The following is a 24,520-nucleotide window of genomic DNA, read 5'->3' as shown; positions in this document are numbered from 1 at the left end:
GACTTGTGAAGCACAGATAAACTGGGTGAATGTGTGCATAGTTTAGCAATAAGACAATGCCAATCAGACGGCTTGTTGCCTTCTGGTTGTTATAAAATGTATTGAAAAATTGTTTTTGCTTTATATTTTTTACGAACATTTTCTTGTTTTATCCATGATGTGCACTCACAAAGTGCACAAATAAATTACCGATAGCTGATGCAGTGTCTGGTTTTGCAGTGTAAAGCATAGCATAAGTTACACAATGCAATTGATACACAAAGCTATTCTATTCTCATCACATGTGGCTATTACAAGCACAAGTCAGGTGGTTTAGTTACTTGGTTATGGAAACATTTGTCTTCATGTTCATGACATTTCAATTGACAAACACAGTAAGTGACATGAATTTAAAAGCATGGAAAACTGATATCAATAATTAAAACCGGGAAAAGGTGTTTTGTATAACTCACTCTAACCCACATTATCCATCCTTTTTATTTCTATATGTCAAAGTTCAAGTAGATAGAAATGCCCTGTGTTTAGTGGGGTATACTGGCCTGTTCACAGAGACAAACAGCTATGGTGCTGCTGAATATATTCAATCTCTGTGCCATATGTACAGAGTTAGATAAGCCAGGCAAAATGTTAGGATATGACTATGTTTTGAGCTTTATATTTTGTTTTGTTGTACCGGTTTACTTGCATTACTATCCTCTGGGTTATGTAAACCAGTTGTGCAGGATATGGAAGGAAACCATCTATAGGAACCACCATCATTAGCCAATGCCTAGCTAAAATAGTGTTAAAACAGCTTGACTTGTGCATTCTTTTTTGCTGTACAAAACACATGAGCATACAAAAATGACTTCCAAAGTCTATCACACAAACCTTCAAATATACAGCCAAACAATACAACAGCCTACTGGATATTTCCTAGTAGGCGTATGGGTGCTTGTGTCAGTATATGCATCACTTTTTCCTTTTAAGGGGGGCAATCTTGATTTCTTTCCGTGCACCTGCAGCCCGTGTGTGCAACGTGAGGTCCTCATCCTCTCCACACTGCTGCTTGGCAAAGTTCACAAACACCTGGAAAACACACGCGCATTTCAGAATCAATACAAAGTCAGAGAAAGTATGACCATTTCTACATACAACAGTATTCCCTTTTGCACATGCCTTAGCCTTGCTAAGCTTAAGTCTACTTCCAAGTGACAGAACCTCGGTCGTAGAGTTGTTTACCTGGTCCAGGGTAGTCTGGGACACAGAGTAGTCCTCTACGTTGAGTTTGTCCTTGTTGGCTGCTACCAGCTGGAAGATCCTGGCCAGGGAGGAGGAGGCGATCTCGTACTGCAGGGTGTTGTAGTGCTTCTCCCTCTGGACACACCCCGGGAAGTTACTGAGCATGAAGCTCTCAGCCGGGCTCAGGTCCGGGGCCACGCCCACTTTAGCTGCCTTGATTTTCATGGTCACCACGTAGCCGTCACCAAACCTGGATGAGGACGAGGGAGGGAGGGAGGGAGGCCCACGTCAGTCAAACGCAAAATGGCAGCAGTGTTATTGAGGGGAACATGTTTGATCCTGCTGCTAGTTTGCGCTCCACTCTCAGATGGTGAGGGTGGTCACCCAGTCTTACTTGTATTTGAGGTTCTGGATGGTGCCGAGGCATTTGAAGGTGCCGTTGACCATGATGGCCAGGCGAGTGCAGAGAGCTTCACACTCCTCCATACTGGTGGGAGACAGAGGAGACACAGGGAAGGTCAACCTTTCATTATTGTCCTGTTGCATGTAGGAGCAGTGGGAGGGGTGTGGGTGGAGCCTACCTGTGTGATGTCAGCACCACGGCCCTCCCGTCCTGAATGACACTCATGATGGCGGTCCACAGGAAGCGTCTCGAATGGGGGTCCATCCCTGTAGTAGGTTCATCCTGTTGGGGTGCACACACACACAAAGCACACACACATACACACACTTACATGCAGGTCCATACACTCTTATCATATTATTTTACCCTTTATTACAGATTTTCAGCATCGTGAAAAATCCTAAACTCAAATAGCATATGGCAGACTTTCTCCAGCTCTGCCAAATCGTACTTGGAACAGTGTAGTTTCAAGCCAGGGAAAAAAGGATTTTGATTCTGGGTCTACTGAAGCCATATGGTAGCCAATCTGGATCCCTGGACCATTGCACTGACAAATCTCTGAATAAAAGCCAACGGCCCAAAAATGCAGGCCTATATACGAAAGGCAGCAACACAGCTGGCTGACTGACTCACCAGGAGAACCAGAGCTGGGCAGCCAATCATAGCGATGGCTGTGGAGAGCTTGCGCTTGTTGCCTCCGCTGTAGGTCCCAGCACATTGCTCGGCGTACTCCATCAGACCCAGCTTCTGAATACCCCACTCTGCCACCTGGAGAGGAAACACAAGACGTGGCATGACTTAGAATACATATACATCTGTGTTTATCTTACATACAGGCAACGACTTTAATCCCATATGGATCATTTTTATTGTCAAAATGACAATACCTTTCTCCATACCTGGAGAAAGCAGAGTTTGTTTTTCTGCGTGTCTCCAGGGTTGAGGCACTCACCCTGGCGATCTCGGCCTCCGGCACGCCCCGGAGGCGGGCGTAGAGGAAGAGGTGCTCCCTGCCTGTGAGCAGCTCATCGATGGCGTCAAACTGGGGGCAGTAGCCCATGTTCTGATGCACATCCAGCATCTGATCATTAATACTGTCAAAAGACAAAGGACGAGGTCAACTCAGACCAACAGGAAGCAGGCGCCTCTCACAGGGTGTACCGTTTCTAACGTACAATCATATATATGACAACAGCAATCAGAACTGCACATTAGACTATTGGCCGTACGGTTGTAATGACTGTCATGCTAATAAAGCTGACTTGAATTGACTGTATCAACCCTGTACTTTTCAAGCCCACCCAGCAGTACCTGTAGCCAGCGACCGTGGCCTCTCCAGAGCTGACGTCTGTGTCCCCAGTCAGCATCTTAAACGTGGTGGTCTTCCCAGCTCCGTTCACCCCCAGCAGGCCAAAGCACTAGTGACACACACAGCTGGTCAGACCAGTGGACACACGTACCTGGTACACGGACATGCCATCGTCCGTGCTTTTAAATGTGCTGTCTATCTAGCGTCATGCTGGTCCTACCTCCCCTGCAGGAACGCCCACACAGATCTTATCCACTGCTGGTTTCTTCCGGCCCACATAGGTCTGTACGCAGAAGAGACGCTCACCTTTTACACGGTTTACTCTGCTACACAGCTACTAATCACATCAACTTCACACTTTATAATACTCCTGTGTGTACAGGTCCCCCCCCCCCCCCCAGACAGTGCAATGTACAGTACACACAGTGTTTCATTTTTGATGTTGCTAAGTGTCTGAGCAGTATCCCAAACAGCGCCTGCACCAATGCATTATTAATCCACCATGCAGCCACGAGGCGGGCAGTCGCGGGTGTTTCAGAGAGTCTGACCTTGCAAAGGTCCCTGATCTGCAGAATGTCTTTCCTGCTGCCTCCGCTGTGGATCCTCTGGCGCTCCGCGGCCACGTCCTCGTCATCGTCCTTGGGCTGGGATCTGTTGCCGTCGGACATCCTGCGGCAGGGAGAGAGGAAGAGACACCCCTTAAGTCAGGAGGAAACGTGACCCGGTAAAAAATCCCTTTGTGAAGGGCTGAGGAACCTCGACTATCGTCGTGAAGAGAGAAGAGGCAGAGGCTCACCAGTGGTCCATGAAGAACCTGTACTGGATCAGGATGTTGAGAAGGAAGTAAACGAAGCCCTCCGCTGCCATGAAGACCAGGTTCTTCCCCACAAAGTCCCATCTAAACGGGTCCATGCTGTACTGTTCACCTGCAATCCGATAACATAGCTTATAAAACGGCACGCTCCCTTATGCAATATTGGCTGTTCCTAGCATGGCAGGAGGTTGTGGAGGGGGCCGGCGGTGTGGTGGGGAGGCGTGTGAGGGGGGAGGCGTGTGAGGGGGAGGCGTGTGAGGGGGGAGGTGTGTGAGGGGGGAGGTGTGTTAGGGGGAGGCGTGTGAGGGGGGAGGCGTGTGAGGGGGGAGGTGTGTTAGGGGGAGGCGTGTGAGGGGGGAGGCGTGTGAGGGGGAGGCGTGTGAGGGGGGAGGCGTGTGAGGGGGGAGGTGTGTTAGGGGGGAGGCGTGTGAGGGGGGAGGTGTGTTAGGGGGAGGCGTGTGAGGGGGGAGGCGTGTGAGGGGGGAGGTGTGTTAGGGGGAGGCGTGTGAGGGGGGAGGCGTGTGAGGGGAAGGCGTGTGAGGGGGGAGGCGTGGGAGGGGGGAGGTGTGTTAGGGGGAGGCGTGTGAGGGGGGAGGCGTGTGAGGGGGAGGCGTGTGAGGGGGGAGGCGTGTGAGGGGGAGGCGTGTGAGGGGGAGGCGTGTGAGGGGGGAGGTGTGTGAGGGGGGAGGTGTGTTAGGGGGAGGCGTGTGAGGGGGGAAGCGTGTGAGGGGGGAGGCGTGTGAGGGGGGAGGTGTGTTAGGGGGAGGCGTGTGAGGGGGGAGGCGTGTGAAGGGGAGGCGTGTGAGGGGGGAGGCGTGTGAGGGGGGAGGTGTGTTAGGGGGAGGCGTGTGAGGGGGGAGGCGTGTGAGGGGGGAGGTGTGTTAGGGGGAGGCGTGTGAGGGGGGAGGCGTGTGAGGGGGAGGCGTGTGAGGGGGGAGGCGTGTGAGGGTGGAGGTGTGTTAGTGGGAGGCGTGTGAGGGGGGAGGCGTGTGAGGGGGAGGCGTGTGAGGGGGGAGGCGTGTGAGGGGGAGGCGTGTGAGGGGGGAGGCGTGTGAGGGGGAGGCGTGTGAGGGGGGGAGGTGCAGACCGAAGCGTGCGTAGACGTCGGTGACGGCCTGGTTCATGGCCATGTCGATGAGGCCCCTCCCCAGGCAGAAGTGGGGGAACACCAGAAGCCCCTTCTTCAGCCACTCATTAAACGCCAGCAGAGACTGAGAACAGAGACACCAGGGAACAGAGTTAGCGACGACGGCGATTTGTCACAGCTCAGGTTTTTCCATTTTCAGCCTGCTCCCACAATTCTTCTCGTTATTTCTCTCTTGATAACTGACACCGTCTTCTCTCTCCGTCTCTCTCTCTCTCTCTGTCTCTCTATGGCCTTCGACATCACCCTTTCCCACCGGCCTCTTCCTCTCTCTGCTCACCCGGTTGTTTTCAAACAGCTCTAAGATGAAGGTGATGGCGCTGCTGTTAATGCCAATGAAGAGGTTGATGCAGGAGAGGGAGACGTAAGCCGTGCTGGGGATGCTGAAGATGTAGGACATGGGGTACATCATGGGAGTCACCGCCCACCTGGAAATCAAAACAGGTCCCAATATCAGTACGTCAGGATGGGCCAAGAGGGCCAAACACACTGGGGCGAGGGGGCACCTGCTGGAGTGGCTCACCCGTAGAGGAGCAGCAGGCCTATGAGGGCAGGGAGGTTGGTCTGGGAAGTGTAGCACTTCTTATCAAAGGCCATGAAAATGGCCACCACCATGGCAGTGCTGATGCTGTAGTTCATCTGAAGAAATCAAGGAAACAAAACGTTTGTAGGAGAAAAAGATCCGTCACGTACAGTGTATGAATGTTGTAAGCTGGGGGTCAGATGGCTGAGTGGTGAGGGAATCGGGCTACCAATCAGAAGGTTGCCGGTTCGATTTCCGGCCGTGCCAAATTGTGTTGTGTCCTTGGGAAAGGCACTTCACCCTACTTGCCTCGGGGGAATGTCTCTGTACTTACTGTAAGTCGCTCTGGATAAGAGCGTCTGTTAAATGACTAAATGTAAATGTAAGCTGCTCGTTAATGGGGATGAGTACAATTGGGCTTAGTGTTAATTTGATAATGTGTGAAGTATTTCCGTAAAATAATTACTACCAAGTATTACTTCTCATTTATACAGCTACAGACTATGACTATCCATATGACTCAAATAACACAGCATTGTACAGCAATCACTTGTTTCTCGTGACTAGTTGTGATCACTGACCATGTCCCAGAAGAAGTTGGCCACCCAATAGATCAGAGGGCTGACCCCGCTGACAAACTGCAGGTGCTTAGCCTTGGTGACCCGCTCCTGGATGAGGTAGAGGACGAAGCTGGCCGGGATGAAGGACATGGCAAAAATGACGCAGATGGCCACCACTGCATCCACTGATGTGGTCAACCTGGGGGAGGAGGGGGGGATATGGAGGGGGAGGAGGGGGGAGATGAGGTGCAGAGGAGGTTAATAAGCCCTTTCAGACATCCATTTAAAACTGGACACGTGGGTTCTCTTATACGCATCTATGATATAAGAGCGTGTCTTCATCTGCCAGACCCAGGCAGTGTGGACCAAACTCCTGCCTTCCAGCCCTGGAGCCTGGCCCAGAACCGGAGGTCCCAGTGACACTCACACAGTGACCTCAGACAGCTGCTCCTTGGTCAGGTTGAGAGGGTGGTTGATGGCGGTGATGCCGTACTCCACGGGGTTAGCGTGGGGGGGCAGGTAGGCCCTCAGGATGGCGTTGTTGGCCACGTTCATGAAGGACACCATGGCGTGCCAGCCTTTATTGTTGTACCACACCTGAGGCAGAAGGTGACGAGCACACATTAAGGTTTGGACTGAGTATGACGCTTCCACAACATAAATATGGTTTTCAGAGCTTATAATATAGGCATACACTGAGGTTTGTATTTCTGAGTCACACTCACCTTTACATTGTATTCACTCTCCATGTACCTGAGGAAAGGTCCAATTTCCTTCAAGGAAACCTTAGCATAAGGACCCTGAGTAAACAGACATGACACCAACCACTTAGTTTACATTTGTAAGCACAGACATGAGTACTGATAGTGTATGGCTCGCCAGAGGGGTTCTGGAGCCCTTCCTACCCCAGTGATGTTGAGCATCTGGCCCAGCTGGGACAGAACACTCTGGATCTCCTTGGGATCCACATCCAGTATTGGCAGCTGCCCTCCCACTGACAGGCCTCCATACCTGAGAAGGATCCAGACAGACATGTTCTGTCAGTCAGTACCTGCTGCCTTCCACTAGAGAGAGACAAACTACAAATGACAAATGGTTCACATCGAGAAGAGGATTTGAAACCTTACCTTTGCTCATTCACCCAGTATTTGCTCTTCAAACTAGATATTAAAAACAATACAATGGTATGGAAAAGGGATTGAAAAATAGATTGATATGAATGACATGTTGTCAATGTATGGCTCCAAGGAATCTCTAAAGAAGTGTCAAAGGGAAAACCCTCAGCTCATAAGGCTGAAGTTGTACCTGGTTCTGATGAGATCGGGGTAGGTTTTGACCAGGAAGTCAGAGATGTTACTCGTAGTAAGGTCCATCAGGATGTCTCCTGATGCCTGCTTCCTCTGGTAAACACAGAAAACACAATCACATGTCAGATATTACTGCTGCCTTTATGGAGTCCTTCACAGACAGACGTACACAGACACACACAGACACACACAGACAGACAGACATAGAGCTCGCTAACCTGACGTGGGGGCAGCCCCCCGGCCCCCTCCGGACAGATGGGCATCATGGTCAGCTTCTTGTCAGTGCTGCATTGGCAGGAAGGGGAGGGGTTGAGGGGGTGCCACTCTGGGCTCATGAGGATGTTGCTGGCCACAGAGGAGATCTCAGGTACGGCCCAGTCTGTGGTGATGTTCCCGCACGGCATGTTTCTGTAGGACACACAAAGGGCTTCCTGTAGTTAGAGCGAATAGAGACTTCCCTACTGTGTGTTCATTTCATTTGAAAACAACAAACCAAGTTAACAGCAGTAAATGTTGCATGTTGAATATTCATGGTGGACCTCTTACTCACTCGAGAGGCTCTCCATACATACAGCGCGTGCCTAAACCAGGCCTTCCCAACAGCACCTCGGTGAAGCGTTTCATCGTTGGGTGTGTCGGCATTTCATTACTAAGAACAAAGGAAAATATTTCAAAAGGTCAAATAAAAGCCTTATCTGGGTAGTTCCTGGGATGTACTATAACTGAGGCTGGTGGGTGATGTAGTCCTTCACTAAAAGTGTTTGTGAGATACGTGAGGCATGGAAGGACCGACCTGATGAAGGTGTACTGCTGTCCGTACATCCAGGGGGTGAGGGAGAGGCTGGGGTACTCCCCAAACGGAGGGACGATCATGGTGAAGATCAGGGCGATCAGCACAAAGCTGGCAGGCAGGACAATCTGGACACACACAGCATATTGCAGTCAACTGTTGCTTTGAGAGGATTATACCTTTGCAGATACACTGGAATAATATGTACTCATCTATTGTTTCTTTTTTAAGTATCCCCCTGGCCTTGAATTGAACCTCCAATGCCACCATCTTCTATATGCTAGACATCCAAACACTGTGACTGTTAAAACATACTTATTCAGCAGACTCTGTGGGAGAATCTTTAACCCTTCTCTGAACTGATAGGATGGACAAAACTGAGGTGACCCTTTCTGATAAAGTCACATGATGGTGACGGTATAGGCCTAATCTGATATGTTTAGGTCTGTTCACAGCCCAAGAGCCCACAGCCCATGTAGACCTCCGACCAACAGCCCATTTTATAGGTAAAAGGAATGCCATCTTTATGGACCCTAACTTATTGGAACCAGTTGGGAGTTCATAAATATCTTAGTAACCGGAACCAAACTGCTTGTGAAGTCACAGATATCTGTTATTTGTATGTATTTTTTTGCAAGACAGCTTTTAGCCAGAGAACAGACATCACAACTTTATCCTTATGCAGAATAAACTTGGAATGATCTTACTATTGCATCCTTTAAGTCTTGATCAGTATTGAAGCATGACAACACATGAACATTGGCTAACCCCACAAACATGGCAGTGTCTCTGAGAAGTCTGGTCAAGTCTGGTACCTGTGCCAAGAAGTCTTTGTAGCTACGCGTGGCGTGGTGTACCCTCTTGACCAGCAGGGCGTGAAACTGCTTCATCACCAGACTGGCACCTTTCACCTGGCTGGAGCCCCGCCCCGCATTGCTGTCCGAGTTGCCCTGGTTACTCCCACCATTGGTCTGCGCCAGCCCGTTGGCTTCTGTGAGTTTGTGTGAGGAGATGTAACATTTAAGACCACAAACTGTGACAGTGTGGTTCCACTGTCTATGTAAAGGAACATATAAAAAGCAAAAAATAATTAAGAAACTATGCAGGCCCCCACTATTTTGTATTAAAAGAGAAAGCATTGCTTTGGAATGGCAGTCTGTAAAGGCAGAAGAGCTGTGAGAAAAGACAAAACTGCTGTCATTAGCCCATGAATCTTTGCCAACAGTAGAACTCTACATCAGCAAAGCCCCTGGTGTTATATTCTGACCCAGCAAGCAGAATTAGTGTGCGGCAGCTCGAGCTAGCCTTTCCTCTAACCTTCATCCTCCTCCACACCAACTTTGACTTTCCTCTGCAGAAGCATCCACTGCTCTACAGTGGGAAGTGGACAGGTCACAGCAGACAACATGTCAACTAACAAGGAACTAACATGACACCTCAGACTGAGGCAGACTGTTGGCTGCCCAACCCTGGTCCTGGAGAGCTACCGCCCTATCACATTTTCTCCAAATTCTCCAACCTCTAGTTGTAACTAACCAGATTTAGGTGCACTAGATTAAGGTTGGTGCAACAGGGCTTTAGCTTCCTGGGAACCAGGTGGAGACTGGAATAGTACAAAAAACACATCTACACATCAGACATGTTCAAGCTGTTACTACAGATCCCATTTAGTATTCAGCAGGGGTTTAGGGAAAAGATGGGGTGTGGATCACAGCTGAATGTGCCGGGACAAAGTCATCTTTTACCTGGGGTGCTTTTTTGTGCGGCCTCGCCGTCCGCAGTCACCTTGATGAAGATCTGCATGGGGGAAAAGCTTGTTTCTAAACCACTTGAAGATGTGCATGATCTGATGTGATATATAACATTAGAGGTATGATGGATCGTGTCATTGTACTGCACTATCGATATACCAACACGTCAGTGGATTTGTTGGTCAAATAAATCCCTTAAATCGATTAAAGTCCTTTTCAGAACAGATATGGGGGCACGTGGTGATGTCATCAAACGAGGATGAGATCCTACCTCCTCCAGAGAGGTGTCAGAGATGCCGAAACTGCTCAGGCCCATGTCCCCCAGAGTCTCCTCCAGCTCCCTGAACAGGCTGGCGTAGGCCCTGTGCTTGAAGCCCTTATTGGGCAGCAGGTAGGTCAACTCCTGACCAATCATCTCGATGAGCTTGGCCTCAGGAACGTGGTGGTGGATGAGATTTGTGATGCTGTCCACCTCACCTGAGAGAGGAGGATAAGGAAATATAGCTCACGACTCGGAACAAAAGACTCCTTTATTTGACATTATTTTCCACATACAGCACCCCTGCCAGAATCTCCACACTAAGTAAAAACTCAACATTGTAACTAAGAGCCACACAGGAAGGAACAGAACATAAAGAAAAGACTAAGAGTCTAGAATAGACATGATAGAGGTCCTTTACCGTCCAGGGCTCTGTCCATTTGCTCAGACTGGTTCTGGGACTGGTCCTTGTACTTGGTGCAGGTGGAGCAGGTGCAGGAGCACTCAGAGGCACAGTCACACATATTCTGGGGAGAGAGAGAGAGAGAAAGCAGTAAAGCATGTAGCTCAGACACTCATGATGACCATGTACTGCAAACGCTACGAGCGGGCACGACCGACGGATGCCAGTCAAGTCCGGGAAGAACGACGGGTCCTCACCTCTTTCTTCTTCAGGTCCTTCATGCGTCGGACCAGTGTGAGGTAGAAGCCCACGCCAAAGCAGTTCTTGAGGAAGAGGGGGGAGCCACAGCAGTGGAGCTGGCCCTTGGAGATGATGGCGATCCTGTCGCTCAGCAGGTCAGCCTCGTCCATGTGGTGGGTGGACAGGATAACTGTCCGACCTGGGGGAGGGGTTACAAGTTATTCAAATGAAGATGTTTCATAGCTCAAGTTTGATATGAATGTATCCACTTGGGCAAAGTTGCTTAACTGGGCAAAGTTGCTTAGATTTCAAACAAGCTAGCAAGTGGTTTATGAGCTTCCTTGCTCATCTGCAAGTTGTCTAGAATCTGGAATGGGCAGTGAAATGGGAAGTAGTACATGTCTGTAGCCAGTAGAGGGCAGTAGCTTACCAGTCCGGTACTTGAGCAGAAGGTCCCAAATGGATCGTCTGGAGTAGGGGTCCACTCCTGAGGTGGGCTCATCCAGGATAACAATCTTTGACCCCCCGACAAATGCCATGGCAACAGACAGCTTCCTTTGCATCCCACCTGAACAGTGCAAGAGACAATGTATCAGTGAACAAACCAGGGAACACGATCCAACACACCCACTCACTGAATGCGAAAAAACCTGTGCGCACTCAAAACATAAAACCTCGACAATATGAATACAGAAACATTACAATGCGATAGATTAACTTTGAACTGTTGGCACTAAGAAGATGTTGTACACCCCAAACTGACGGACATCCTGGGCAAGACTCACCAGAGAGGTTCTGAGCCTCATCATCTCTCTTGTGGGGGAGGCCCAGGTCCTCCAGCATGTCCTCCACCTCCTTCTGTGCCTCCACCTTCGTCCTCCCCTTCAACATGGAGTAGAACAGGATGTGCTCCTCCACAGTCAGACTGGGGAGAGCGGGAGGAACCGTCAGTTACCAGTGCAGCATTAACATAAGGTGTGTGTTCCCTCAATGGTGTGGTGCTGTTCCTTTGGTGGGTAAGCAACCTTCTCTAAATCAGTCAGTCAGTAAATTGTAACCCCGGCTACAAGCAAAATTTCCCAGTCGGTTGCAGGACTCACTGGTTGAACAGGATGTTGTACTGGGGACACATGCCCATAGAGGTGCGGATGATGTCCATATCGGTCCTGATGTCTCTCCCGTGAATGTAAGCAGTGCCTGAGGTGGGCGGGAACAGTCCTGTCAGGATAGACCTGGGGAACAGAACACTGACTGTGAGTGGGATCCAACCATCCAGTAGATCCGCAGCCAGTTTCGTAGCTAGTAATGTTGAGCTCCTGCCATTGGTCAGAGTGGTTTGTGGCACACGCACATGGTGGTGGTTTTCCCGGCTCCGTTGTGTCCCAGGAAGGATGTGATCTGTCCCTCGTAGAAGGTGATGCTGAGACTGTTGACGGCAGGGCGAGAGCTCCCGGCAAACACCTTCACCAGGTCCTGGATCTCCACCCCCATCACCAGCCCCAGCGGCTCGGCCTCAAAGAACAACTTACCTGGAAGAAGCAGGGAAAGAAAAATGGTGGGTATAGAGGTGGAACTTGAAAAAACACGGTGTCAAAACGTCAAATTGATGGTGTCATCTACTTGTGTCTTCCTCCTCGTTGGCAGCCTCTTGGTTTTCTTCTCCCTCCAGCATTTTCTGCTGCTCCTCCCTCTCCTCCCTGTCCTTGATTAGCTTCTCCCTTTTGTCCTGGTGTTTACAGGTCTTCTTGCCAGAAGAGCCGTTGCATACGGACCTGCGTCTGGACCCCAGGCTCTCTACATCTACGTCCACATCAGGACCAGGCTTCTCTGCAGGGGAGACACAGGGAGGAAGACAAAATCATTCACTTGTTTCAATCATTCAATTCTGAAGGGAAAATCGTTAATACTTTTGTCAAAGAGGCACATACCAAATGACAGCTGTATTTAATCATATTTAGAGAGAACCCTATAAGAAACCATTTGACAACAATGCCCACAATGGATAGGTATGAGACTTGAACAGTGTCACTAACCAACGTCGTCCGGCTCTGAGGAGGTGGTCTCAGATTTCTGCCAGTATGAAGACTGGAAGGGGAAGTAGAAAGGTCGGCCAATACCATACTGCCCTGGAAGGGCGAGAGAGGGTTCAACTCAGAACACCTGGACGTAGTATGAGATCAGGTACGAGTGGGCATTTGTTTCCACACACGCACACACTTAAACACACAACATACTGTGGAGACAGACCTGGGAAGACATTGTCGAGGTACCAGGCCAGGACTGCGTACAGCACGGCATCAAACACCATCATCCGTATGGAGGTGAAGAAGGAGTAGGTGTCGCCCTCTAGTGGACTGGTGCCGATGTTATCCCACTGCAGCCCCAGACCCTGCTCCTCATACCGAGACAGGTACTCCGTCCCAAAACCAAACGCCACAGGAGACAGCAGACTCTGGAAGGGGGACAGGGCTCCAGTAAAACACACGGATACCTGCAAAAACTGGACCTAACCATCACGGTGACTTCATTCATGACGTCGCCCTAGCAGCAGTTGTCACAGTGACACCAGGCTGCTCTAACGAGGTCCTATCGGGACACCGAGATCCTCATTCCCATGGGGGAAGGCATTAGTGGACGCACCGCGCCCAGCTTCATGTTCTTGGTGATGCGGTCCTGCCAGGCGAAGCAGAGGATGTGGGGCAGGTAGAGGGTGAAGTAGATGATGCCGCTGCAGGCGGCCGCAAGGTTGGCCTTGTTGAAGAATACGCTCAGGAGGAAGCACTGCAGGATGGTGGTGACGGTGAAGGTCAGCAGGAAGAAGAACACGATGATGGGGTTGCTGTAGTTGAGTACCTTTCCTGACTGGAAGAGGACAGCAGACCCCGTTAGATTTCCCCCCTCTTGAATGTGAATGATTCGATGTACACATTTCTCCCAAATTCCACTAGGTGGCACTAATGGATACAAAAACTGTCCAACGTTTCCTGTCAGAAATCGGAAACACGAAACCAAAACTATCAATTGTCCCTTCTTTGACCTCCCCTCCCATCCCTCCCTCTCCCCTCATCTCCTACCATGATGATGGTGGTGAGCAAGGCCGTGCTGGCTGTCATCATGAGGAAGCTGTCTATGAACCAGGTGTACCAGATGACCCCGTTGGTGACCCCCATGGCCTTCAGGGTCTCCTTGAGCCTCAACTCCTTCTCCAGCACGATGCTCTTGACGATCATGGACACAGAGTAGATCCAGGCTAGCACCATGAAGATGGGGAAGCAGCGGTTCAAGGTCAGCATGAAGCTGTGGGAGGACGAGGGAGGCGTGTTGAGACACGACACTTTCAATAAAAGGAGCGTCAGAACTCAGAAGATCTGTTATAGTCAGAACAAAAGCCCCCCAAAAACAAACCGCTCTTCCTCAATTGGATGTGAAAGAGATGGGGATTAATGACAGACAGGCGGGTCAACCACTCACAGGTCGTCCACGTAGCAGGGGTAGGGCATCTGCTGGACATACACGCCGAGTGGCCAGTCGTTTCCAGTGTGGATCTTGAGGATGCCGTGTTCGATCATGTCCTGGAGGTAGGCGAAGCCCCCCCAGATGTACCTCAGGTCTTCCATGGGGTCAGCCCTCGGACCAGGGTCCCAGTACCTGAGAGACAAGCAGGTGTCCTTATCCTCAACGTACGTACAAGTAGGTTAGAGGGAGGCCAACATTGATTAACAGAGCAATGTTGTTGTAGGTCTGTATTCATTAAAGGGAGATAGCCCTCACAGTAGCTGGCTCATCTACCAATCCTCTAGACGACACACACAGCAGACACAACGTACACTCAATTCTTCTTTCCAGTCAAGGAGATAAGTCCCTTGCATTCCCCTTTCGAAAACAATCTCATTAGTAAATTGGTAAGGGCTACACACTGGCCCTCCTGCACAAACAAAAACAGGCTGCATAGCTGGCTCTGCTCTGACACCAACTTGCTTGTGAAAGTGATTGTTAGCATGGAGATATTACGTATATTAATGTGTGGGCTTAGTTTGGCTGTATGTGTTCATTTGAAGAGTGGGTTCAGATGTAGAATCTTAGAGACAAGTGCTGCCAGGTATCAGTCATGCAACATAAGAAGAATGTCCATTGACCATCTTAAGGCCATGTAAAGATCCCTAACACATGTTGAAACGTCTGCCTCAGCAGGTCAGTGTTAAGGTGCTGTCTACCTGTCTTTGATCTTATTGGTCCGCTCCACAGCATCAATGTCCATACGGATCTTGTACTTGACATGCGGCGGTGGGGAGGTGGTCCAGGGGAACATATCCAGGAAGACGAGCCCCGCCCAGAACTTGTTCTCTTCCAGCAGGTACAGGGCCTGGTGGGTCATCTGGATCTCGTCGGTGTGGGCCACAAACTTATCCAGGCTGATGCACTATAGGCAGGTGAGAAACAAGGGGCAGGGTTATTTGTGTGTTTGTGTTTGTCTGTTTGTACACTCAGGCACGGGTTGTGTGAATGTGTGAGTGTGAGTGTCCACTTTGAGCGTGTGTGTGTGACCATGTGTATGGTGTATGGGAGGTTTGGAAACGATCGCTAAGCACGTCTGGGTGTGGGCAGACAGCGGAGACAGGAACAGTGTCCTGCTCAGGAGAGCCACTCAGTCCTCACAGGCCTCTCATTCACAAGGGCTCTGGTGACATGGGAAAGTTTTAACAGCTACGTTCACTCTGCACCGGAGCACTATAAGACGCACACACAACACACATACACACAATGGTCCTGTGAACATCTCCCACACAAACACATTGACCCACACACACACACAAATCATGCTTTTTTGCTGGGGGCCCCAGCGCTGGATGTAAAGCGTGTCTAATGTCTTCATTCATATTACTGTACAATGCCCCCGGAGCACTCAAAGAGAGACAAGGACACTCCTCATTCATCCCTATGGCCCCATACATTCACCATACAAGCATACCCACAGTCTGAGGATGAGAAAAACACCCCCCCACAGACACACACACACATACACACGTGAGTGTGCCAGGTTCTCAGTGAAACACACGTTCTAATAGGCTTTCGTCATGTGAACACACCCCTGATAAGTGAGTGGCTAAGATGCTAACTGAGGCCGTTTCTCCAAAGAGTGGGCTCTAGTTGACAGCTATATCGAATTGGCTAAGTCGCCTGAGTTTGTTTGCAGAAACACAAGAGGGCCCCGGGCCTCGGGGAGACAAAGAAGAGATGAAGACACTCGTCCCCATAGGGTTCCTCCAACTACGACCTCCGACCCCTCAAATTGATTACAGGGCCCCCCTAAGGATCGTACAGATGAAGCGAGGAAGAGGTGGGAGGAATGGCGGATGGATAGAGTGATTTGCCCCCTTTTATTTGCCGAGTCCAGGGGGGGGGGGGTGTTTCAATGCAAAGCCAAACACAAAAACAACATTGAGCTCATGGGGGGGGGTGGTGCCCCACTCCCACCCTCTCTCCACTTTATCACAAGCCACACAAAGGCAGGCCTGGATGGGGATGACAGCTGGCTTGTTCTCTTGCCTTTCACCCATCTGGATGGAAGCAGCGTTCCATAGCTCCACTAAGTGGCTCTCTCACTTTGAAAAGGGGGCCGAAAGGTGATCTGTCGGGGCTCAGACCTGGAAGACGGACACCAGCCTCCAGACACTGGATGTCTCTACATGAAGAGCCTCAATGCTAACCCTGTTGGATTTATAGCTATTTTTTTATGCAGTACTACTGGTCTGGTCATTTTCCTCACCTCTCCGTATTGGTTGAACATGCGGATGACCTGGTCAGTCAGTTGGAAGATGTTCCTCCAGTCAAAGTTGGGAAGGCCAGCCTGCCTATTCTCTTCTGGCCCACTGTACAGGAAGTTGAGGATGTCTTTGGTGGAAAACTCTGTGTCCTCCATACTTTGGTCCAGGAAGTGAGTCACTGTGGGGTTTGCAATCGTATCCTAAAGGGACAGGGAGAGACGGACCAGATTTGTCAAGAAATGTCAAGTGAAAACCTTATGACACGTGTTTGTGTGAGTGTGTGTGTGTGGGTGTGGGTGTGTGTGTGGGTGTGTGTGTAGGCCCCACCCTGATCATGTTCATCTGGACACTGTTTTGGAAGAAGGCCCAGAGTTGAGGTCCCACCTCCTCCCAGGCCTTGCCCATGTTCTGCAGCCTCTCCAGCTCCTCAAATGTTGTGTTGGCCTGTTGAAATATACACACACACACACACACAGACACACACGTTCATAGGGACAGAAATACACACCGATACAGAAACGCACTTGTATAATATGTAGGCTCAACTTCAGAAGTATAGACACTGCATCTTTGTAGCAGTGTCAAAGAACGACTTGTTACATCTTCGTCTCAATCATCAACCAACAGACGACCCCTCTCTGTCTGAATTCAGGGCATTAAGGTGTACGTGTTTTTTTTTCGAGCAGCCCAGTAAGATTCTCATTAACGGAACTCCCCTTGGGAATCACATCTGTTTTCTGTCAACTGCTGTGAATATGACTTCACTGAGTCTAAAAGCAAGCTCTGCTTTCCCTTTGTGCTGCACCCACACATTCAATTTAACATCCCCCTCCTCCTGCCCTCCTCCCCTCTCCCACTTGTGGCAGACCCCCCTTCTCTCCAATGTGGTATAGTCAGCTCATTCCTCAGAGGGGTGGGGGTGAAAGGAGGGCTACGTGGGTACGGGGGCGGGCGGGCGGGCGGGCGGGCGGGGGGGGGGCTAGGAGGGGGTCTGTGCTCTCTTACACTCTTTAATATCTGTCGGACGGCAGGGGAGTCGGGGGCGTACAAGATCTTTCCCATCAGCAGGGGCTTGACTGAATTCCACACAATTTTGGTGACAGGGTTGGACTCCAGAGTCTGCATCAGGGAATTGCAGAAGGGAGCTATGAGCCAGAGAGAGGGAAGGAGAGTAAGAATAAGAGGAAAGAGGTCACAGGACAGGAGACAATGATACATTGAAAGAGCACTGTAACCCTATATCAAACTACATAACCCATGACCACCCACATGCAGTGCACTATTCATGTAATATTTTCCATGACTACCCACCTAAAGTGCACAATTTATATTACATTTTCCATGACCACCCATATACAAGTGCACCATTAGTACTACGTATCCCATGAACACTCACTGGTGGTCTTGTCATAGGCGTAGCTGTCCTGGCCCTTGGAGCTGTTGACGCCCAGGAAGACCTTGTAGTTGTTGTCCTCGTACCAGTTGAAGGAGAGGACCCTGGAGCCCCCTCCCTCTGGGTAGCCACAGAACAGGCCTGAAACAGTGGACATGAGCTGGGTGAAGGAGGAGGGCCCCCCCGCCTGGAACAGCGGGTAGACCACCTGGATCAGCTCTTTGGTGCTGTTCCTCTCCAGCAGCTGGGAGTGTGGGTGACAGAACATCAAGGAGGTGTGGAAATATGTGTCCATCCATGCGTGCGTCGGTGGGTGGGGAGAAGCCATGAGAAAGAAGGGAGGTAAATGAGTGAGTGAGCGAGTATGACTCATGGGCATTACACTGACTCACAAGTGCACATTGACTGAAACCTTGTCAAATCCGTTTCTTAGTACTCATACATTAAACACTTGAGCAAAACAGTCCTTACTGTGAGAACGTTATTCTCTGCTGCACTCCACTCTTTACCTCTCTCCACAAAGTTGGTCATTAGGGCTGGGTTCCACTCAACGTGTTCTGACCGTTAAAAGCTGATTAAACTGTTACAGTTCAACACTTAACAGAGAAGCTTTGAATTATGATTGTCCTGTACTGCAATACTTAGTGAGCTGTGTTTTGGGTCAAATTCAGTTTCAGCTTTTTTCTCTTTTTTATGATACCATCATGTACCTTAATTTATAGCGTTATTTATTTCATAGGCATGGCCTGGCATATGGATTCAACTGGCAGTTCTCCCATTGACGGTATGGAGATGATTCACTGACTGTTAAAATCCCAAAGCAGATCCAGTGCAACCACATCTGGGGTCAAGTGAGAACCCTGTCAGCCACAGATGTCCTGATCCAACACCTTGAGCCACCTTCATCTCCTCACCTCATTTCTCAGAATAGATTAGCAGTATTTTTAGTGGCACGTTTCACACTCTGCATGATGCAATTTGTTACGTTGTCAAATGTAAATGTAGGATTTGACCACAAGATGACCTCGTATTTCAATTTAGTTTGATAATGGGAACAGCCAAAAAAGGGAACGCATTGCACTAGTAAGGGAAGTATATTATTATAAATGTTTTCATGAAACAATAGACCCCACAAACAAATCTCTTAAAGAGCCTTTCTATAAAAAATAATTAGGATAGGTGGAGGGTGGGCAAAGTATCCTCCCATTGATGAAAATAAGTTGACTCTAGTGTAGTCACGCAAGTGCATGTTTTCCGTTGGTACGCTCATTTGGCACTGTCTCTCTTCCTGTTCAGGAGAGGAGGAGCCTTTTTCTGAGTGCTAGTAGGACAGGATAGCCCATAACTGTGACTGGCCTAGACAGCCATTTTCTGGCTGCTCAGCATAGCCCTGGGCAATGCTCTCACACACGCCTTTGACTGTTTTGTTATCATACTTTAGTGATCCCACTACAATATAAATCTAAGCTGTAAAACAACACAGATTGAAACAACTAAAGTGGTCTGGTCTGTTGAGGATATGACTCATTCACATGCTTCATACACGGTACTCTCTCTCTCTCTCACACACACACACACCCACACACACATTCAAAATCCCTCAAAGTACAAATAGGTGATGAGTACTTTTGGCCAGGCTTTCTGTCACCACAGTGATGGAAAAGATTAGACCCGCCTACAGGATGTCACGTCCCAGGAATGTCCCAGTGACTGTGATCCAAAGGCAGGACAGATGGGACACACACACCCCGGGAAACACACGTACACTACGATCACTAATACAAAGACAACAATGCGTAGCGTGCACTAATGATAAACACTCAATGGCTCTGGTATGCTGGGAGACCCACAGGTTAATGTGCCTATCGACTTAACTTCAAGCTGAGGAAAGGACCCTGAGCTGCAGGGGTGCATGGTCGTGTGACCCAAATCTCTCCTTGAGTTTTTCTTTCAAACGATTCTATACGGAAGATGCTAGTTTCCTGAATGCTAAAAATAAGGAGGCGTTCTTCTCCGAGAGAGGAGAAGACTGGACACAAGAAGGACTCACCACTTGGACCTTCTCTGACACCCCAGTAAACACTTGGCCCCAGAAGTACAGGTCAATCCCATCAGCGTAGTCATCAAGCACCCGGGGCAGCTGGGAAATGAAATACAACACAGGTGGAACATCTGAGATGACATCTGGGAAGAACTCAACAGGCAGGCTACCATTGATGCCAAAGAAATCCTTTTCATGCGTCAACAGATTCAGGATTTTGTTTAATCCACTGTCTGTAAAGGGTCTGTGATGTGTGCTGAACCTCTGTAGGGATACAGGACAGAGGTAAGCTATTGAGGTACTTTGATATGAGAGAAAAGTCATTACTATCACTTTTAAAAACACACACTTTCACCTTTACCACTACAGGCACCAAACACCATGAGCAGTGGGTCTTAGACAGAGGCCCCTTACAGGGCATGGAGCTAGGAGCTGTGGAAACAGTGCATGCCAACACAAACACACACATGAGAAGGCCTTCCTCAGACATTCCTCACGCTTGCATTTCTGTGAGCAAAGGAAGAGGGGAGGAAAGACGGAAAAGAGAGAGCGAATGACAAGGGAAGGAGGGGAAGGGAAGGAGATGAGAGGTTGATAGGCCATGGGGGCTTGGGTGTGAGGAGAGGAAGAGCTGGAAGCAGGGAGTAGTGTGTGTGCTGAGCTATACATAGGCTGTTTGCTATACTTGTTAAGCTAATGGGCTTTGAGTCAAATTGGGCTGTAAGGTTAAACTTAAGTTTGCCATGGAGTTTACATTTGACCAGCAGTGCAACACTCTCATATCACTACACTCATACTACAGCTAACTTATTGCAACAGGACAAAAACATCTTCAGGATGGCTGTCTGTCTTCTTCCATGGGTGACACGTGGGGAATTTATTTATACATGGAACCTTGCCGAGTCTTAGTCAGTCTTGAATGAGGTGGGAGGGACCGCTATAATCCTATTAGAAAAATAGGCCAAGAGGGACATCGCCATGCCAACCCCTTGAGCCAATCTCCCACCCCGGCTGAGGTGCACCCCAACAGAGAGGGGGGAGATGGGAGATCATGGCTTCAGAGGGCCCGGGCAGATAAGAGGCAGAGAGGGAGGTGGCAGAAACACAGCCGGTCAGATCCAACCCAGCATCGAACAATGGGTAGGTAGACCTGACAGGAGACACCACTCTGAAAATGCAGCACGACCTGCATGTCACGTCTTCTTCACAAGACTTCAGTACCCAAAAGAACCAGAAGAATGTCACTCAAAACACTGTAACGACCAGAGGTGACAGAGGAAATACTCTCTCACTGACCAGCCGGAAGATCTTGAAGAAGTCCACGTTGGTGTAGAGCATGTCCTCGATCCTCTGGAGCTTCTGCTGGCTGAGGGCACACATGGCGTTACGGACTCCATACAGGCCCCTGCGGCTCTGGAAGATGATGAAGCGTTCCAGCAGGGCCTGGCTACAGGCAATGTCCTTCAGCTGCAGATCTGGGATCCCAAAAGCAAACTAGCCAGAGAGAGGGGCGAAAGAAGGAGCAAAGGGGGAGGGAGGGGGGGAGGGAGGGAGGGGGGGAGGGAGGGAGTAGAGGCAGGACAGGGAGGAGAGAAAGGATTGTAAATATGTATTCATATACAGTACATAGATATTATATGTTTTATCATAGAACACAAAATCAACAGAGGGTTTGAGCATTATGTGACCCTCAGATTTAGGCCTCTGACATCCTGGATATCCAAAAGATTTTGAGGTTTTAAAAAAAACCTTTAAAAAGGTATTATCCTCCCTGAAATTGTATTACCATTTGTCACTGGCACAATCATAGTGAGAAGCGCAGGTCTACCAATAAAGTAAATAGGGTACAGACCAACCTCTCTGCGGTACGGGCTGTCCTGAGAGACAGGAACTAGCCCTGCATTCAACAGACAGGAAATCAGGGATAGCAGTGAATCACCCAGGGAGGATGGGTAACGATTAGCTACTGAGGTTTATCCAGACAGCACATTCCTGGAGGAGGAACAGCCCAGTGAGAATACCCAGGCCTGACTGACACCACCAGGCCCTGTGGCCCCCCGGAGTCTCTCCGGCTCTGTGTACAATACAGAGCGCACGTAGAAAAGATGCGTTGCATTCTTTGTTGTCAACACTATTAAACCGATACAAAGGGCCGACGAGGAACAACAAAGAGGAACAATTCCTACATGTTCCATCATGCACCTAATAGTACATCATAAATGAGAACAATGACTCATACTGCTGCAAGGGTCTCAGTCGGCTGAAGCACCTCCACGTTAGTGTTTGCAGTCCTACCTGCTCCAGTCGCACTTGGGCATTGATCAGCGAGTGGACCACAGACTCTGGCAGGCCGGCATCCCGTAGCAGGAAACTTGTAAGCATCTCGTCATCCTTCAGAATGTCCTCAATCTTTATCCCCCGTCCTGGACAGGAAGCAGAGCAGACCCAGAAGGTTAGACTAGATAGTCTCAACCCTCCATACAGGAAGTGAGAGAGGGGGGCCCCAAATATGACCAGGAAGTGATTGACAGCCAGACTGACTGATGTAGACAGAAGAACATACACAGAGAGGGAGAGGGAGGGTTGTCTACAAGAGACACATGTCAAGGGGGGAAACTAGGGGGGAACAGGTGAATAGGAAAGAGTGGGGAATGGGATGTTAGACATCTTGTTATCATGACACCCAGAGAGATTCCCAGTGACTGAGATTCCCAGGGATACAGGGGGTCAAAGTAGACCACTTCCTCACCTGAGACCTGGGAAGGGTTGTTCCGTAAAGTGTCCATGAGGTTGCTCAAGGTAGACAGCTCCCTCCACACCCGACCCAGCTGCTGGAACTCTGGGTCGTTGAACAGCACCTCCTGGGAGTCGGCATAGAACCGGGCCAGTCTAGAACACAGAACACAGCAGGGCCAAAGAGTCTAGAACACACAAATACAGACCTGTATAATCCATGCAGATGACTAAAACTAACAGCGACTTCTACAATGAATAACTGCAAATGACATTAACAAAATACAAAGCTTGCAGTAAAACTGAATATATCTAGTTGAACTGAAACCCCTATAATCATGCTCACATGGAGTTGTTGTAATTGGAAACAACTCCAGGGGATTCTCCTCTGGTTGGATATCTGAAACAGGGGTTGTTGGCATTGCAGAATATGCCCTGGATCCATGGAAGAATCCCTGTTGAAGGCAGGGCCTTGTTGGGAAAGTGACCTGGAAGAATGTGCAACCCCACAGGGGAAAAAACATGTAAATTAAGACAATGCAGAGTAACTGTAGTTGTAATGTTTACATCTGTTCAGTGTAAAAAGTGTTCCACATAAGACGTACATTCATGTTGCTTGTAGAGTGGGTTAGCCTTTCTCAGCCACACCAGACCAATAAACAACACCACTGGCCACACAATCTCCACCAGGAAGCGGATCTGAGCACACAAACATCAACAACCTGCTGAATCCAACTCACAACTAAGGGGCTGAGAATGGCGGAGACTCAACTCTGGGACATACAGTATTATATTTCCTCATGATCTGTCCTGTTAGGTCCACTTGATTGTCTCCTAGCTAATTTCTCAGTAAGGCTTCAACAGGTCAGGAAGGTCGGTATGCGAGGGGCCAGGGGACTTTACCTTCTGTCTTTTGCGGAGGGTCCAGTTCTTCCACAGTAACAGGCGGATTTGACTGCCTGTGTTCATGGCTCCGCAACTTATCCCCTAGAAGGGGTCATCCGCTGCTGATAGACCTGCAGGAGCACAGCACCACTCATGTAACTACGTAACCTAAACCTGACACTGCAGCCTCCTCTCTAACGTCTTAGGCTTGTGTTTGTTGTTTTAGTGTGGAGATTTGAGGGTGAGTGAGAGAGACGGAGAAAGATGGTAACCACACACTCGCTGCCAAAACACTGACATGTTTAACCCCCTTTTGTTGATGTTAGATTCAAATGAATCTTTGCCATTGTGTCATCTACTTCTTCCACTGTGAGATGTGAGAGAACACTGGAGTAAAAGCGAGTCGTTTTGAGTAACATGACCCATAGATTAGGCAGGATTGACTGTACACACACAGGATTCAAGGGACTGTCATTATGTCTGACAGGTGAGAATATTCCATGTTAATCTTGTTTACGCCAATGGTAATCAAGGCTGGATAAAATAGACTGATTGAGGACACCCTTTGAAATAACATTCTAATTATTCCAGAGAACAAACAGGAAAAGTACTTTTGTAAAATTGTAGTTTCTAGTTTTCTAAATACAAATATTGTTTGACTGAACACAGAAACCTACTAGTCATATTGAGCTTATTGAAACCTAAATGTGTTTCTATTGTTGTATTTGATAGACCTGTCACACAACACTGAAGCACACCGGATGGCTCCTTCAACAGCTATATCACCACCCATCTAATTCTAGACAGAACTCACACACAAGGTCAGCCAGCATGAAAAAAAAAAAAGAACCTTACCTCTATTAGAAAAATGTAGAAGTCGTACGACATCTAGGGAAAGAGGTTAAAAGACACAACATCACAGACATACGAATATGTAAGAGCTCCTTCCAACACTATCCACATGCCTCTGCGACCCACC

General features: G+C 49.1%; 1 protein-coding gene across 1 annotated transcript; it reads right to left on the bottom strand.

Annotated features, from left to right (window-relative positions):
* Window positions 1–80: 80 nt before the first annotated feature.
* abca4b (ATP-binding cassette, sub-family A (ABC1), member 4b) lies at window positions 81–23,625 on the bottom strand. Its single transcript, XM_047028456.1, has 50 exons — window positions 23,560–23,625; window positions 23,262–23,355; window positions 23,003–23,144; window positions 22,673–22,812; window positions 22,219–22,346; window positions 21,220–21,417; window positions 19,933–20,022; window positions 17,886–18,126; window positions 17,495–17,634; window positions 16,817–16,933; window positions 16,492–16,689; window positions 14,939–15,144; window positions 14,196–14,372; window positions 13,799–14,021; window positions 13,365–13,586; window positions 12,972–13,176; window positions 12,758–12,850; window positions 12,345–12,551; window positions 12,076–12,253; window positions 11,825–11,956; window positions 11,510–11,649; window positions 11,155–11,292; window positions 10,742–10,923; window positions 10,503–10,608; window positions 10,094–10,299; window positions 9,817–9,868; window positions 9,389–9,442; window positions 8,887–9,062; window positions 8,075–8,199; window positions 7,832–7,930; window positions 7,500–7,689; window positions 7,280–7,374; window positions 7,102–7,134; window positions 6,880–6,985; window positions 6,700–6,774; window positions 6,402–6,571; window positions 5,996–6,173; window positions 5,415–5,530; window positions 5,172–5,319; window positions 4,835–4,958; window positions 3,730–3,859; window positions 3,482–3,602; window positions 3,154–3,216; window positions 2,936–3,042; window positions 2,577–2,718; window positions 2,258–2,392; window positions 1,803–1,906; window positions 1,616–1,708; window positions 1,222–1,471; window positions 81–1,068 (listed from the first exon to the last, which is right to left on the bottom strand). The coding sequence occupies exons 1-50, from the start codon at window positions 23,623–23,625 to the stop codon at window positions 952–954; spliced, it is 6,972 nt and encodes a 2,323-aa protein (XP_046884412.1). The 3' UTR covers window positions 81–951.
* Window positions 23,626–24,520: the final 895 nt, after the last annotated feature.

The sequence above is a fragment of the Hypomesus transpacificus genome, chromosome 10 (genome assembly GCF_021917145.1).
Source record: "Hypomesus transpacificus isolate Combined female chromosome 10, fHypTra1, whole genome shotgun sequence".
Taxonomy (NCBI): Eukaryota; Metazoa; Chordata; class Actinopteri; order Osmeriformes; family Osmeridae; genus Hypomesus; species Hypomesus transpacificus.
This window is presented reverse-complemented; position numbering and strand designations above follow the sequence as displayed.

Coding starts and splice junctions, on each gene's coding strand:
- abca4b (XM_047028456.1), bottom strand. CDS start 23,625: ATGAACACAGGCAGTCAAATCCGCCTGTTACTGTGGAAGAACTGGACC. Junction 6,572..6,699: donor AGAGTGAATACAATGTAAAG/GTGAGTGTGACT, acceptor CTTCTGCCTCAG/GTGTGGTACAACAATAAAGG. Junction 5,531..5,995: donor CCAACTTCTTCTGGGACATG/GTCAGTGATCAC, acceptor TGATTTCTTCAG/ATGAACTACAGCATCAGCAC.